A 16,318-nucleotide genomic window follows, 5' to 3' on the forward strand; every position below is an offset into this window, starting at 1 on the left:
GGAGTTGACTAGCTCCCGATTCTGTACCATATACCTCGGGTTACATACGCTTCAGGTTACAGACTCTGCCAATCCAGAAATAGTACCTCGGGTTAAGAACTTTGCTTCAGGATGAGAAGAGAAATTGTGCTCCGGCGGCGGGCAGCAGCAGGAGGCCCCATTAGCTAAAGTGGTGCTTCAGCTTAAGAACAGTTTCAGGTTAAGAACAGACCTCCGGAACGAATTTAGTCCTTAACCTGAGGTACCACTGTACAGCAATCTTAAGAAGTCTTAGTTACCCTGTGGCACAATGGGTCAGTGCATCTGGCTGTTAACCAGAAGGTTGATGGCTCAAGCCCACCCATGGGTGACTGTTAGCAGGATTCTTGCATTGCTAGGCATTGAGCTAGAATAACCCTTGGGGTCCCTTCCAACTCTGCAATTCTGTGATTCCTATGAGAGAGTTGTGTTTTTTTAAAAAACTATCATTATTATCACCATATGTCGGACAATTTATCTTGACATTTGTATTATTTTTGTATTGAATAGGTCATATAAAAGATCTCTGGGATTTTTACCTTTAATTTGCAAAAATAATAATAGTGATGATGAAGTAACTAGTAAAGGGAGTAAACAGCCTCTCCAGGAACCTCATATATTGGTCTCTGAAAGCACTGTTGAATTTCCAAAGTTGTCCTCAAACAACAAGGAAGATACTCAAGAAAATAGTTCGTTTCCATCAACCTCCAACTGTGAGAATGGAAGCTCCTCTACTGTTCAGGTATGCATGATTATATCTACACATCATCTATTAAAGTGTGTTGAACTCCGCAGCTCGTAAGATAATGTCTTGTTCTTCATTTATTAGTGCATTCCTCATTGTGTTGCACACAGAAAGGTGATTTAGTAGTTAGGCCATATTTTGTATGAATTGTTTCACTTTGTGACTGATGGAATGTAGACCTGCATGGCCTTTTAAAGACAGGCACTGCCTGTCTTTAAATCTCTAGCAAATTTTTGTTTAACTTATTTATAAAAAATTAACAGTAATTAGTTCTCCACAACCTCCTTGGTCTTTTAGTTACTTAGTTCTTCCATAAACATATACGGTAGGCTCCAAACCGCTTTAAATGTTTTTGTTTTTTTTTTTACAATCAAGCAGTGTATAAATTTTATAAAACAAACAAACATGGTGTCCATGGAAAAGTAAACAAATAAGCCAGAAACAAAACTTCATTGCCCTGTAGCTGTGTCAAAAACCTATGCAGAGAGTGAAATAAATGTTTTTCTCCAGAAGGTATTTTTTAAAGACCATGTCACTGTGTGCAGTCCGGTTATGCTTTGTGGCTCTACATCGTGATAAAGCAAGGTTTGAATTACTTCAAATCAGTGAAGTTATAGAGCAGAGACAGGGAACCTGTGGCCCTTGTTGGACTCCCAACTCCCATCAGCCCTAGCCAGCATAGCCAATTGTTATGAATGATGGGAGTTGTAGTTGAGCAACATTTCTCTACCCCTGCTGTAAAGACTACTGGCTATACCGCTTTAGTCAATAAGGGAATCTCTTCTTTATTGGGTTGAATCTAAAGCTTCCCTGAACAGAGCTCCTGTCACGGAAAGAGTGTTCTAAGAGACCACTAAAGGGAGCCAACAATTTTTGTTGGTTGACCCCCCCTCCACCGCCCCCAATTCCACAAATCTGCTCTGAAGAGTTTGGAGACACTCCCACAACAGTGTGAGAGGTGTTGCATGGTGCTGCAGAGGACATGTGAAATTGGAAAAAAACAACCCACCTCTTCCCTGCCTCCTTTCCAAGTAGAATTCACCATTGGATCAAAAGCACTTCTGTTCATGGACAGACTCTCAAGCAAGAGCCACTTTTGGATTCAGTCCATTTAAAAAATATTTTAGAATAGCTACTGCAGTGTGATTTGTATAGAAAATTATATTCTGAAACAAGTGAGCAAAATCATGCACTCCTAGCAGATGTTGGTTTATTAGGCATACATTTAACATTTACATATTTCCTATCTGTTGCTTTTATCTGTTTGTTTTTCTTGTAGATTTTATCTGAGTTATCTGAAAAGGAAGGCATTACTAAGGAGCAGGAAAAAGAAGAAGAGCCAACCAGGATCTCAGAATATTTCTTTGGGGATATTTTTATGGAGGTGGATGATTCAGAATAACTGAGGAGCTTATCAAATGCCTGGCATCCAAGAATGCACTGTAGCAGTAATGTAATTGACTAGTCACAAGTTTTCAGTTGGCCCTTACATTTAATGCAGAATTATTTTCCTTTTACTATGAATAATCTATCATTTGGAAACACTGAAGAAAACACAACTCTCTTAAGTTCCAAGATACTCGCAAGAACAGCACCAGATCTGTGTTTTATTTTGGTACAAGTAGTTTCTAGATGCATGGCTACACTTGAGAAATGCCATGAAGAATGAGCAGACACCATCTAAATATAATGCTCATGTTTGTGGGGGCTGTAAATTATCTTTACTTCTTTTTGTGAAGTAAATGTTTATGGGATGTGGATCATAAAATAAGCCAAGTTCTGATTTTAGTCATCTTATTAATGTTATTATTTTATAACAAATGCCTATGTGAATTTGTTCAAAAATGTAATGTTTAATTTCTTTTCAATGTACAGAGATAAACGTGAAAAAATATTTATTTAAGTTGAATGTATAGAAATTTTAACTATGCCAAGTTAGTTCTGTCTGTCCTGGAGATAAAAGAGGAATTTAATATTACTCTACTTCTAAGCACTAAATTTTAAATGAAAAAGCTAAAAACAATGAAAAGCATAAAACGACCCATCAAACACCCACTGACAAGGAGAAATTGGATGTTCAAGAATAAAATCAGCCCCAATATATAAAAGGATAATATATCATGATTATTACTGGTTCCCTCCCCCACTTTCGTTACCTGTTTAGACTTTAGACTTCTGTCCTTCCCTGTTTATAGCCTTGGTTGGGGATGATTTTGCTGCAAGGCACAACTTCCATGTGACATTTTGGGGGAAACCTGTCTAAATCAGTTGTGCTCATTCTGAGAAAGGTGTCCTGTTTTCTCTGCATTTTTCTTGAACCTAGTGATTTGGATACCAAATATTGCTCATCTCCTTTACTACGATTAGCAATTGAATATAACTTTATTCTACATTTCCGCATAAATATTAATATTTGCAAATACTTGGAAGTAGTTGTTCTCACTTGCAATTGTCCAACTAAGCATACAATTTTGCAGCTGCTTCTCTTTCCCAAATCATCTGTTTGTGACCATATATCATCCCAAAACAAAATTACCGATGTTATTAAATTGGATAACAGAAGCATTACAGACTCCTCACTTTTTCTAAAAGCGTATCATATAGTTATCAGTAGCAAATCAGTGGATGTCCACTAAGTGTGTCAGTTCTCTGCCAGAACAAACCAGAACAAACACTGTCCAAATGCTATCCAAATCTGCTCGAGTGGGTTGGACTATCCTCTGGAGCAGATTTGGCCAGGTGAAGTCGAAAAGTAAAGAAGGGAAACTCAATTGCACAAGTAAAAGTCCATTCGCACGACTGCACGCTGCCCAATATTTTAATTTTCAAGCTAACAAGTCTATATTTGCCTGCTGGTTTGAGCATTTGAATTTTGTTTCAATTCTGTCATATCTGAAGCCCTAAATAGAACAAAAAAAAAGAGCGCCAAATAAATGTGAATAATTTACCAAATGTAAATTTAGATCAACAGACTCAGAGAAAGTGGGATCCGTTCCAGTATGCTGTTACTTCATGTTAATCACATGGAGGAGATATAATGTACTCTCAAATTATGTACACTCAAGAGGCTGCTGAAATAATGAAATACGTTTTTATGTAATTTGCTGGAATTGTTTTAAATTACAAAGCAAAACTAATTGTTTTTTTAGAAATCACATAAAAAGCTCAGCTAGAAGGTGCCTTATCTTTCCTTGCTAAATGGAAAGAACAATCGATCCTATTAGCTTTCACTGTAAACCATGTTTTCTTGGTTATCCCTTTTAAACGTCTTTAAAACATGCATATTTCTTTCATGAGTATTGTATATATTTAATGACAGAAGGGAACTAAATATGCTGGGTTCAGAAACAGAGCATTTCATTTGCATAAAAATATGATAAGGGGTTGCTGTCCTGGAAAGTGTGACACACTTTTTTTTCCTCAACTGTGTGTAATGTTCCTGTGGAAGCTTTCTATTTCAAAGAAAGCGCTAGTAGCGCTTGTGTTATATATGTAAATTATGTGAATAAATAATTTTGTACCACTGAACTTGTTAAGTCTTTCTTTAAAGGCTGGTGATTTAGGGTGCAGTAAATGGTACTGCCAACCTAGCAATTAGAAAGCACATCAAAGTGCAAGTAGATAAATAGGTAGCGCCCTGGTGGGAAGGTAAACGGCATTTCCATGCACTGCTCTGGTTTCGCCAGAAGAGGCTTAGTCATGCTGGCCACATGACCCGAGAAAACTGTCTGCAGACAAACATTGGCCCGGAAGCTGTACCTCGGCCAGTAAAGTGAGATGAGCACCGCAACCCCAGAGTTGTTCGTGACTGGACTTAACTGTCAGGCTTTCCTTTACCTTTACCTTTTTTAAATGGTACTAGAACCCCTGAATATGAGCAAGTGTGGATCAGATCAGTGCCTGTCTGTAGAGATAGTGAGATAATTAAAAGATTTGCCCTAATTGTTTTTGTTTAGAACTAGTTTGTTTTTCTGCAAAATTGCAAGTGATCTAGCTTTAACAAATTGTATGTCTAAGAGAACTAGCTGTGTCTACAGATTGTTATCCCTGTTAAGACAGTGAGTTTTTGAGACTAGTCAAGAGCAGATGAAGTGTCTCTCAGCCAGCAGCAACAAGATAATACCGACAGCAAGTTCTGTTTGCCATGTGTAATAACAACAGTAGGCTCTGTGAAGATTGTGGACAGTGTTCTATACCTACTGCTCTGTTGTTTAGTCGTTTAGTCGTGTCTGACTCTTCGTGACCCCATGGAGCAGAGCACGCCAGGCACTCCTGTCTTCCACTGCCTCCCGCAGTTTGGTCAAACTCATGCTGGTAGCTTCAAGAACACTGTCCAACCATCTCGTCCCTTGTCGTCCCCTTCTCCTTGTGCCCTCCATCTTTTCCAACATCAGGGTCTTTTCCAGGGAATCTTCCCTTCTCATCAGGTGGCCAAAGTATTGGAGTCTCAACTTTAGGATCTGTCCTTCCAGTGAGCACTCAGGGCTGATTTCCTTCAGAATGGAGAGGTTTGATCTTCTTGCAGTCCATGGGACTCTCAAGAGTCTCCTCCAGCACCATAATTCAAAAGCATCAATTCTTCGGCCTTCTTTATGGTCCAGGTCTCACTTCCATACATCACTACTGGGAAAACCATAGCTTTAACTATCCGGACCTTTGTCGGCAAGGTGATGTCTCTGCTTTTTAAGATGCTGTCTAGGTTTGTCATCGCTTTTCTCCCAAGAAGCAGGTGTCTTAATTTTGTGAATGCTGTCACCATCTGCAGTGATCATGGAACCCAAGAAAGTAAAGCTCTCTGTGCCTCCATCTCTTCCCCTTCAATTTGCTGCTCTATAACTGCCAATTTATGGCTGGTCTATATTCACAATATTCTCAATATATACGGTACATAGGTTGATAATAAATTTGTGCCTAGTTTATCTACCAAATGTACCTTTTTGAATGGCCCAGCATTGTTTGGAAGGTGGAACTGGCAGCCTTCTAAATGCATCCAAAATGCTGTATGCTTTAGGGCTGTGCTAAGCTTCATGGACATATATTAATTTTATTTAAAAAGGAAATTTGTGGACTTGTCAAAAATCAATTTGCCCTGCTCAAAGCAGTGTCTTGCTCACTTGGGTCAAATATATTGATCACTTCATTCTATTTATAGACCTGTTGTGCCTATTACTGTACATAATTGTATGCAAAACCTATTTCTCTCTCCATGCTTAACAGAAAGCACCAATCCAGTTTCATAGGCTACTGCTGTTTGCATTTCTTCCTTTTTATTTGAAAGTCTGTATGGCTGGCCATTAATTTTCCTATAGGGTAGGATGTTTTGTTTGGGTCTCCAGCTGTTTTGGGGCTACAACTCCCACCATCCCTAGCTAGCAGTGGTCAGGGATGATAGCAGAAACAGCTGGAGACCCAAGTTTGGGAAACACTAAAGGGCCAAAACTTCTCCACGCAGCACCACCAAGCTGGTGTGAACTTCTGCCACTCGCACGCCTGCTAAAAAGTCAGAAGAACGTTGCCCCGAAAAGAAGGCAGCCTTCTTTTAAAGGGACGGAAAAAAGACACTCCTCAGGAAGATGGGAAGGGATTTGGAACCGAGGGCGAGAGAGGGCCGGCTTGTCGGTTTCCACAATCCCCTCCTGTTCCCTTCGCCTGCCTCTTCCATTGGTCTGAGGTACCAGGAAGAAGCAGGCGGCGCCTGGCGAGGGGAAGGCCTCGTGCCGCCTAGGCCTCGCTCCGTCTCTCTATTGGGCGACGCGGGGGGAGGGACCGTGAGGTTGGTCCCAGGCCCGGGAAGTTGTTCCTCCGCCGCCCGCCCTTCCTCCCCCGGCCGCCGCGATGTTACCGGGCCTGAAATGCCGCGTCTGCACGCTCTTTCGCTGCCCGCGCGCGGCCGCGGCCGCCCTCCGCCGCGCTTACCATGGGGACAAGGTGGCCACGGTGGGCTCTCAGCCCGACGTCGCCTCCCCGGTTTATCAGGTAGGCCGAGGAGGGGAGGAGACCCGTTCCTTTTGTTTTTTTCCTTTTATTTTAAAGGAGGTTGAGGTAGTCTACACGCGCGCGCGCGGAAGGGCTCTCAGGTGAGCTCGCGTGGGTTTCCTCGATGCGCACCTTCGCTTGCTCGTACCTGACGCGGTCTTAGTTTAAAAAGGGAGGGAAAGACGGGGCTTGTGTGCCTTTCTAGTGGCTAGAAGCCTTCTTCCCAATACGGAGAACCATGCCTAGCAATTCGGAGTGTAGTCCGAATCAGCGTGGAAGTCTCGTCCCATAGCTTCACACTTGGCATTTTCTCTCACTGGCAGCGCAACAGCTGCCACGCCTTCTTGCCACATTAGCCTAATTTGGCAGGGAGATAGGCAGCGGTGTAGTGGAGCAGAAGCTCATCCTTACAACTACAGTGGTACCTCAGGTTGAGTACTTAATTTGTTCCGGAGGTCCATACTTAACCTGAAACTGTTCTTCACCTGAAGCACCACTTTAGCTAATGGGGCCTCCTGCTGCCGCCGCGCCGCCGGAGCACAATTTCTGTTCTCATCCTAAAGCAAAGTTCTTAACCTGAAGCACTATTTCTGGGTTAGCAGAATCTGTAACCTGAAGCGTATGTAACCTTAGGTACCACTGTACGAGCTATCAACAAGGTGGCTGATCTATTTCTCCAAAGAGCAGCACTAAGCAGCATAATCTCTCCGCCTCCCATTTTTAGAAAGAAAGATGTTCTAGAGCAGTCATGTTGCGAACCCGAGAGGATGCTTCAGAGAAACTAGAATTTCATTCCTAGTACAAAATGGGTGTCACATGCTCTGATCCCCTTGACCCCACCAGCAGTCAAATCAAATAGTTTGATGTAAGGGAGAAGCACTCCCTTCAGGAACTTGGGTCCCAATCTGTTACCGCTTTTTACACTAACATAAGCACCTTGCATGCTGACAGCTTCTAGGAGCCGCAGGTGAGAGCTGAGTGCAGGGTGGCGACCAAAGGTGGACACACTACTCCAGAAGTACTACCCCTCGCCTAACACCCCATACACTCACAGTTTTGGCTGACCGGCTAAACCAGGTGGGGGTAGCTGTTGGGTCTCAAACCTTTGGTGAGTTAGGGTTTTCCCTGCATGCGAAGACGGGCTCTGGTGGATTGAGCAGACAAGACCAATAGTGGTTCCAAGGGTTAAATGCCGGTTTTTGCATGTGCTGTAGAGGGAAGAAAGGGACAGGTGGGTATTGTCAACGCGAGAGAGAGAAAGAAAACTCTGATTCTAATCCTCTGTTGACTTGTGGGATATGTTTGGGAGAAGAAAAGGCTAAAGCTCTGCACAAAACTGGAGTACAGTCCCTGTGACAGTTGGATGGTGCCTTGTACGCTTCCTTCTGGCAACTCCTACAGCCAAGCTAGTGCCCAATATATTGCTCTACTTTCCTTTGGACCACATCAGTGAGGCCGAGAGAGCAGTCTTGTCATCTGGGCAGCCCAGGGCTTCCATATGCACTGCCCAGATTTGTGCCCAAGGAGGTCACTTTGGTGCTGCTAAGGCAGCATTTTGACTTCACCCTCAAGGGCACACTCCATTGTCTCTCAAGACAGATGGATGCCAACAAGCACCATAGGCAGCCAATGAAAAGTCTTCCAAATTGGTATTATATGGCTTGGATGTGTTGAACCAAGTAAGAGTCTTGTGGCTACATTTTGCACTGACCGCAGCTTCTGGACTGCCTTCAAGGGTGGTAATTATTGGCCTTTCGGAGCATGTTGAAGACATTTTTCCTTCAGGAGGCCAGGTTTTTATCCCAGCTGGTATCTGTGTTGGATTTGAATGGATTTTATATATGTGGCATCGTTGTTTTAAATTGCTATACAATTCCCCCCCCCCCCCATTGCTTTTATAAATGCAAATGTTTCAACTGTTGCTCTCTCTATATTTCTATTGTATTATAAATCACTTAGGATGCCACATGTGAAGTAATTCTTAAATGAAATAAATAATAATAACTAGTCTGACATAGTAGGGTTTAGCAGCTAGTGGATCTGGCACCTAGTTGAGCATGGAAGGTTTTGTGGCTGTGGCAGTGTGGCTTGCTGGAAGCCCTCTTGGGACTTCCGTTTGCTCCTGTGAAATTAGTTGCTTGTTAGTGCTCTGCAGGATCTCATTGTGAGTCTTGATTAGTTTTGGATTTTCTTTTAAAATTATTTAAAAGGAAGTTTCAAGTGAATGGCCAAGGCAAGCCAGACGTATCCAGTTATGCTTAATAAACAACTATTCACGCGTATATCGCGTATAACATTCAAGGAGCAAGATGGCCCAGAGCTGTTGAACAGGTGTAGCTATTATTTATGAAGGTCATAATATGTACACTTTGTTTCACCAGCATGTGAGGTTCCTTCCATGAGGTGCTTATACTCTGAGCAAATGTAATATGGCAAGATACTGTGCAAACTCAGAAATGGTGCAGCGGCAATCATGAGTTGCCCTTCTTGATCTTTATTGTTTGTTCATTTCTGAAGATTTAACAAGGCAGGGTGGAAGATAGTTTTCAAGGCAGGATAGATGGAAAAGTAGTTCGGTAAGACAGAAAGCGTATGTGTTAGTTCAGGAATCTAAATTCATTGATGAGGTCACAGGGATAGAACTGGCAGCAGATTCCTGTAATGCACCATTTGTTTTCCCTGTGTGTTAATAATTATACATTTAGTTTTCATTGTCAAACTAAAGAGAAAATAATAATGGATTCAATTACATTTTGTTGTGGCTCCATGAAGTTCATAGTTCTTTTCAGATCCCATTGTACATGATTCATTAAATACAAAGATCCAGTTTGTATATAATGCCAAACCATGGCTTATCCCTTGCATGAATCAAGCTTGGGCTTAGGCACCCTGATTCCATTGCTGACTTTTGGCATAGTTTTCTGTTACACATGAACAAACTGGTTTGCATTTGCCCTTCAGATCATGGCTTCCAGTTCTCATTTGGAGAGCAAGCATGTCATTTCCTTCTTTGGTTATAACAGTATACTATGGCTTGCCAATTCAGATGTAACAGTAGGGAATTGGCACATGCAAGGAGAGGAAGGAATTTGCGAGACTGAGGCTTCCTTAAGGGAGCTTTGGATTGGCAATTCTCAAACGGCAACCTTTGATTCCCTATAGTAAGCCATATTTGAAACTTGGGAGACTTCAAAAAACTGAGCAGAAAATTGACATTTTGTTTTACAAATGGGAGAAAGAACCAGAAATCCCTCTAGGCATGTACAAGTCCTTGACTGTGGCCAAAATAGATCTCTGAATCCAAACTATAGTGGATAAAACTAGAAGTAACTTATGAAAAAGGAGACCGTTGCTGCTGTGTAGCTTCAGATGAAATAAGTAGTATAAAAAGTTTCTTATTCATCCTATTTTTATTTATCATTCTGTAAGAGCATTCTAACATCAATAGAGTGATGGAATGTAAAATATAATTTAAGCATAAGTAGTTCCTTTTTAAGGCTTGACAGGTATGAATAACTGAGGCAGAGACTAACCCATGGTCATTGTTCGGAATGTAGGGTTTATTTTATACACTTATACACTTTATACCCCTCCCTCCACTGCTCTTCTTGTGACTAAACTGGCATTACAAGCTTTTGTTTGTTGCCCACGAAATGCCATTATTATTAGTACAAAAGGGCATGTTAACTTGAATTGGCTGCATGGAAAATGCAGAATAGTCAAAACTTACATTATCAAAACAGATTTCATTGTCTTAGTTATCCTTGACTTCGATCCAGAGAGTTTCTTTCGGTACACAGAAGTGGGCGAACACATTTACTTTTTTGTGTCATTCATGCTGGTCTGGGACATCCTGCTGCATTTGTCAGCCTGGCCCTCTTTCTTTCTTTCTTTCTTTCTTTCTTTCTTTCTTTCTTTCTTTCTTTCCATCATTATTACCTTCTGTCTATTCATATCCCACCTCTGCAATATTGTGGCCAAAGCATCTCATAGTTTATCAAATGGGCAAATAAAATGAAACATATGAACAATACAAAAAAAACATGTAGTGTCAGTAAGCAAGTACATAATAAAAATCAATGCAACTCTACAAATAAAATTGCCTAACTCAAGAGCGTGAACCTAGTTGGGAGCGAGAATAAAACCTAACATGGGAATAACAACAGCATATAATGCCAACTAGATCTCAGTTCCACAAGGTAACAGGATCTTCTCCATATTTAACCTGCACACCTTTGTTGGTAGCCTCACCTCTCACTTGAGACAGTCTTTTTCCTATCACTCATTTGGCATGTTCTCTCACTTCCCCAGCTCTGATTTGGGGAAGTAAAGATTATCTTTCCTCCTTCAAGCCCCATGTATATTTTATTCAATCTTCTGCAGCCAGCAACTCTTCCAGGCAAGCTTTTTAAGGCACCATGGTCGTGGTGGTGGAAAAAAGCAGGTGGAAATGTTCTGACTCTTGATTTTGGTCTCCCCACCAAGCAGTTCTTCTGGCAAAGCTATCAGGGCAGTTAAAGAATAAGCAGATAATATTTATGGATAAAATAAAACAAATAGCAGCATATGTTCCTTAAAAAATAAATTAGAAAGCCTGGGAGAATACAAATGTAGTTTTCTGACAACTGAAAAAATGGTTTGGCACCAGGTGAATCCCCCTCTGAGAAGACTTTCTTTTTAGTTGCTACCCGGAGGAGAGCCTTTGAAGATGGCTTTAATGCACAGTAATTGACAGTAGTATTTGGTGTGTTTGAACTTCTGAAACTCTGGGATAAATACACAAAAGAGAAACAAGTATGAAGAAAATGCAGTTAAAACAATGGATCAGTTGAAATGTATTTAATAAGCCTTTAACCAGCTTTAACAACATGTTTTAGAAAAGTGGTTTATAAACATAATTGTTCAATAGTGAAGAAAAGGGGGTGGGATTTATCAGTGGCGTAGCGTGGGGGGTGCAGGGGGGGCTGGCTGCACCGGGCGCAACATCTGGGGGTTAGGGTTAGGGGGCGCAAATCCACGGGTTAGGGGGCGCAAATTACTTGCCTTGCCCCGGGTGCTGACAACCCACGCTACGCCACTGGGATTTATTGTCTCTGGTTAAACATTTTCATTAGTTAACCTGTTGAAACATTCTCCACCAGGAAAATTATGAACGGATGAAGGCATTAGTAACAGAACTCCAACAGCAATCTGAAAAAATCAGGTTTGGTATGTCCTGTTTTTCTCCTATTAGAGCATTGTATAATTGGAAACTGGTTGTATTTGGCCTTCAGTATCAGAAGGTTGGCGGTTCAAATCGCCGCAACGGGGTGAGCTTCCATTGCTCGGTCCCTGCTTCTGCCAACCTAGCAATTCGAAAGCACGTCAAAGTGCAAGTAGATAAATAGGTACTGCTCCGGCGGGAAGATAAACGGCATTTCCATGCACTGCTCTGGTTCGCCAGAAGCAGCTTAGTCATGCTGGCCACATGACTGTGTGCCGGCTCCCTCGGTCAATAAAGCGAGATGAGTGCTGCAACCCCAGAGTCGGCCACAACTGTACCTAATGGTCAGGGGTCCCTTTACCTTTACCATGATAAAATGTCATTGCTTTAGGACTTAATAGAAAAAGACAGAAATAGTATCATTTAACAGTTGTTTAGCATCGGTGTAATATATTACAAATACAAGTAACAGAAGTTTATGAAAATAATGCATCTTTTATTAATATCTTTGATTCTAAAATAGTATTGATTATTGCTAAAGGGTGTGAGCTATTTGTTCAGCTCCATGCACAAGGAATAATAAAAGATCTTGCATGACAGGTGGTGGAGAAAAGGCACGGAAGCTTCACACATCAAGAGGAAAATTGTTACCTAGAGAAAGAATTGACAGACTCATAGATCCTGGGTGGGTACTTCCTTCTTCATTATTAATATTTTAATGTACAGGATGTTTAAGTTAGCAGATTGCTTTGTTTCCAAGATTTTAACGTCATGGTAAACCATTTCAGATTATATTAGAATTTAGTCATTTGGAAAGACAAATATTGTGTACTTATGTTGTTTTGGTAGCCATCATTAAGCAGGGTCTATAAATTATGTCTGTGCTTGGTAACCAGCTGTGAAGTCAGTACTATCATGATTGTTGTTCTTGTTAGCATCTGTCGGTCTTGGGAGACAGTGGAATAGTGTGCCTTTGGGGGTAAAGTCACACCGTTGGAGGGTTACAGTGCCTGCTGTAGATAGCACAATGATATTATATGAATTTATCAACATTTAAAAGCAAGTAAACTGAGCCTGAGCTCTGGGGAAATGGAGGCACTGTGCATTGGTGGCTCCTGTGTCTGGGAGATTAGCTGTTTGTTTGTTCTGGATGGGGTTGCACTTCCTCTGAAAGAACAGGTACTTGGAGTTCAGGGTTGCTCCTGGAATCATCTTTGTCTCTGGAGGCTCAAGTAGCCTCAGTGGCTAGGAGTGCCTTTTACCAGCTATTGTTGGTATGTTCACTATGGCTGTCCTTGAGCAGGGATGATCTAGCCACAGTGATTCATGCATTGGTAACTGCAAGACTCAGTTACTGCAATCTGCTCTGTAGGGAGTTACCCTTCAGCCCAGTCTGGAGGCTCCAGCTCAGGCATAGGCAAATTCCAGCCCTCCAGATGTTTGGGACTACAATTCCCATCATCCCTGACCACTGGTCCTGTTAGCTAGGGATGATGGGAATTGTAGTCCCAAACATCTGGAGGGCCGGAGTTTGCCTATGCCTGCTCCAGCTAGTGCAAAATGCTGCAACTTAGAATGTTGATGCTGGCAGACAATTGCCAGTACAGTGGTACGTCGGGTTAAGTACCGGTACTTAATTCGTTCCGGAGGTCTGTTCTTAACCTGAAACTGTTCTTAACCTGAAGCACCACTTTAGCTAATGGGGCCTCCTGCTGCTGCCGCGCCACCAGAGCACGATTTCTGTTCTCATCCTGAAGCAAAGTTCTTAACCCGAGGTACTATTTCTGGGTTAGTGGAGTCTGTAACCTGAAGCGTATGTAACCCGAGGCACCACTGTATATGACTCCAGTGCTCAAAAACCTTGTGCTGCCTTCTCATCCACTACTAGACTCAGTTCAGAGTTCTTAAATTAATTTACATGGCCCATAGCCGCCTGGGTCCAGGATGGAGCTTTACTTGTGGCCTTGCCCCATATATACCCACTTGACAGCTTCAGTCTGTAGAACAGGCACTGTTACAGGTGCTACATAATACACATTTTACTGTTGTAAGAAATTTATCTTAGTGTGGCAGCACCCACTGTTTGGAACTCCCTACCTATTAACACCAGGCCTATTAACAATATACTTATTTTAATTTTTTAAAAATTATAATGACAAAATATGGTTAGTTTTTCAGGGAGCCCTGTGAAAATTTAAAGAATTAACTTATTTCTGGCATGAGTTTTTATATGCAGGGGTAGACAGTTCGGTGCCTCCAGATACTGTTGGACTACAACTCCCATCATCCTTGACCATTGGTTATGTTGGCTTGGGCTGATGGGATATGTAGTCCAGTAAAATCTGCATGGTACCACATTGTCTACCATTGCTATAGATGCTGGTCTGTGACCGTATTAATAAATTCATTCATACCATTGCTATAGAATTTATGTCTCAGCTTCAGTTTTTTTCCTAACCTGGCAAATTGTTTGCTCCTCTCACAGCTTCCATGAAAATTATCTGACCCAATTCATGGTATCATAAGCAGATACCACTTTTCTGTGAGATAACTCAAAATTTGGCAAGATATAAAACTTACTTTATATGTTGTGTGAGAATGGAAAGGTGGAATAAAAATTCCAAATAAGTAATACATGTAATTAAAATATGCTTTTGGAGCCAGTCTATGAGCTTGAAAAGTTACCTACCTAAAATGCTTCCTATGACTTATGTGCCTGAGATTTCTAAAAAATCTTTTCCCAGGTCTCCGTTCCTGGAGTTCTCCCAGTTTGCAGGCTACCAGCTATATGGCGATGAAGAGGTACCAGCAGGTGGCATCATTACAGGCATTGGACGGGTGTCAGGGTGAGAACTGTTACTATCTGTGCTTTTTGTGGGTTGCAACTCTGGCTTTCCGACAGCTTGCAAAATGTCAGAAAACAATCTCAAGAGATCACAATTCATAAGTTCTTTTTATTTTCCAGAATTACTGTGTTACTGTGTAATAAGAGCTGTTTCTGAAGATTCATTAGCAGCACATCAGATGCAGCAGTGTCACCTTCAGTTTAAGTGTAATAGATGTTTGTGTAGCACTCTCTGTCATGATACAGGACTGATGGAAACCTTTTATGAGATATGATTGGCATTGCATACCTGAGCATGTTTATTTGGATGAAAGTTTGATGGATTTCAGTCTTGTTAGGATTAATGCCAGCAATTCTCTTGCTCAACTGGGAAAGATTTAGTCGCTGAAAATCATTTGTGTTTCAGAGTGGAGTGTTTGATTATTGCAAATGATGCAACTGTCAAAGGTGGAACATACTATCCAATCACTGTAAAGAAGCACCTGCGCGCTCAAGAAATTGCAATGCAGAATCATCTCCCTTGTCTATATTTAGGTAAGTTCTATTGCAAACACTATTATTAACTGATATGTTAAGGTTGGAGGAAAGCTATATTTTAAAGAGTAGGCTGTCAATGACAATTTTTTTTTACCTTTCTAGTGGTTGGGCTGTGGAGCCATAGTGCTTTTACTCACCAAAATGTGGTTAAGGAAGCTCAGTTATGGTTTGGCTTGGTGTAAGAACTGACAAAACATCAGCTGGCAAATCTGAATAGGAAACTCTGGTTTGAAGTGGGTTTGGAAATCAAGGTTTGCTCTAACAGATGTTTGGCATTATGTCTGATTTGGCAACCATAGTTATGTTCATCAAAGGCTGCTACACCATAGATGATGGGAATGAATTTCTGAAGCTGCATGCTGAAGACAGAAAACAAATGTACACTAGTAGCTTTAAACTCTGTTTGTCTGTTGTATGTCTATTTTTCTTTTATCCCACCTTTTCTCACAAGAGAGCCCAATGCAGTTAACAACTGTCATGAACACCACTCACAGTTTTTTATACCATAATCTATAATGGGTGCAAACTAAGCTTAGACTTGGTGCTTAAATTAAGCCTCTGTGTGTGCATCTTTCTTGGAAACGGCAAACTTAAGTTGAAGAGGCAGAAGATGGATTTTTGTACACATTACATACTGTTTAAACAATTCAGAGCAGTACAGTGGAGCAAAGTATTGAGCGCTAATATCAAATTGCAAATCAGGCTGTACCTCTCTAATGCTTCATCTAAGCATCTGAAAAGGCTGGGCTTTAAGCAACTGTTGTCCAGAGTAAAGCTGCCTGTTTTTCCTTTTTTCAGGTGCTGGAGCCCACCCTGTTCTTCACTTCGGTGGCACTTGCTTAGATAAAGGGCTGTAGACTGGAGGCAAGGACAACCTTTCGTCCAAGCAATTGTCATATAAGGGTTCTGGCTTGCAGTGACAGTGGCTGATTAAGGACTTTAGACAGGGGAAGAAAGCAAGTGCCTTTTCTTGCCTCAAACGTCTATGATTTCT

At 41.5% G+C, this 16,318-nt stretch overlaps 2 protein-coding genes across 4 annotated transcripts in view; both read left to right on the plus strand.

Annotated features, from left to right (window-relative positions):
* The window catches only part of BDP1 (BDP1 general transcription factor IIIB subunit), a 47,672-nt gene extending 43,381 nt beyond the window's left edge, over positions 1 to 4,291 (plus strand). For all 3 annotated transcript variants that reach the window (XM_083465138.1, XM_083465139.1, XM_083465140.1), the window contains exons 41-42: positions 529 to 760; positions 2,043 to 4,291. In XM_083465138.1, the coding sequence (XP_083321264.1) occupies positions 529 to 760; positions 2,043 to 2,165 (355 nt within the window). In that variant the 3' untranslated portion in view covers positions 2,166 to 4,291. The remainder of the gene's footprint in view (positions 1 to 528; positions 761 to 2,042) is intronic.
* Positions 4,292 to 6,428: 2,137 nt separating this feature from the next.
* The window catches only part of MCCC2 (methylcrotonyl-CoA carboxylase subunit 2), a 30,828-nt gene continuing 20,938 nt past the window's right edge, over positions 6,429 to 16,318 (plus strand). The window contains exons 1-5 of the mRNA XM_083465344.1: positions 6,429 to 6,739; positions 11,881 to 11,947; positions 12,543 to 12,627; positions 14,687 to 14,788; positions 15,194 to 15,321. Coding sequence (XP_083321470.1) covers positions 6,599 to 6,739; positions 11,881 to 11,947; positions 12,543 to 12,627; positions 14,687 to 14,788; positions 15,194 to 15,321 — 523 coding nt within the window. The 5' untranslated portion in view covers positions 6,429 to 6,598. The remainder of the gene's footprint in view (positions 6,740 to 11,880; positions 11,948 to 12,542; positions 12,628 to 14,686; positions 14,789 to 15,193; positions 15,322 to 16,318) is intronic.

This window comes from Podarcis liolepis, assembly GCF_965112155.1.
Source record: "Podarcis liolepis genome assembly, chromosome: 11".
NCBI classification, from domain to species: Eukaryota; Metazoa; Chordata; class Lepidosauria; order Squamata; family Lacertidae; genus Podarcis; species Podarcis liolepis.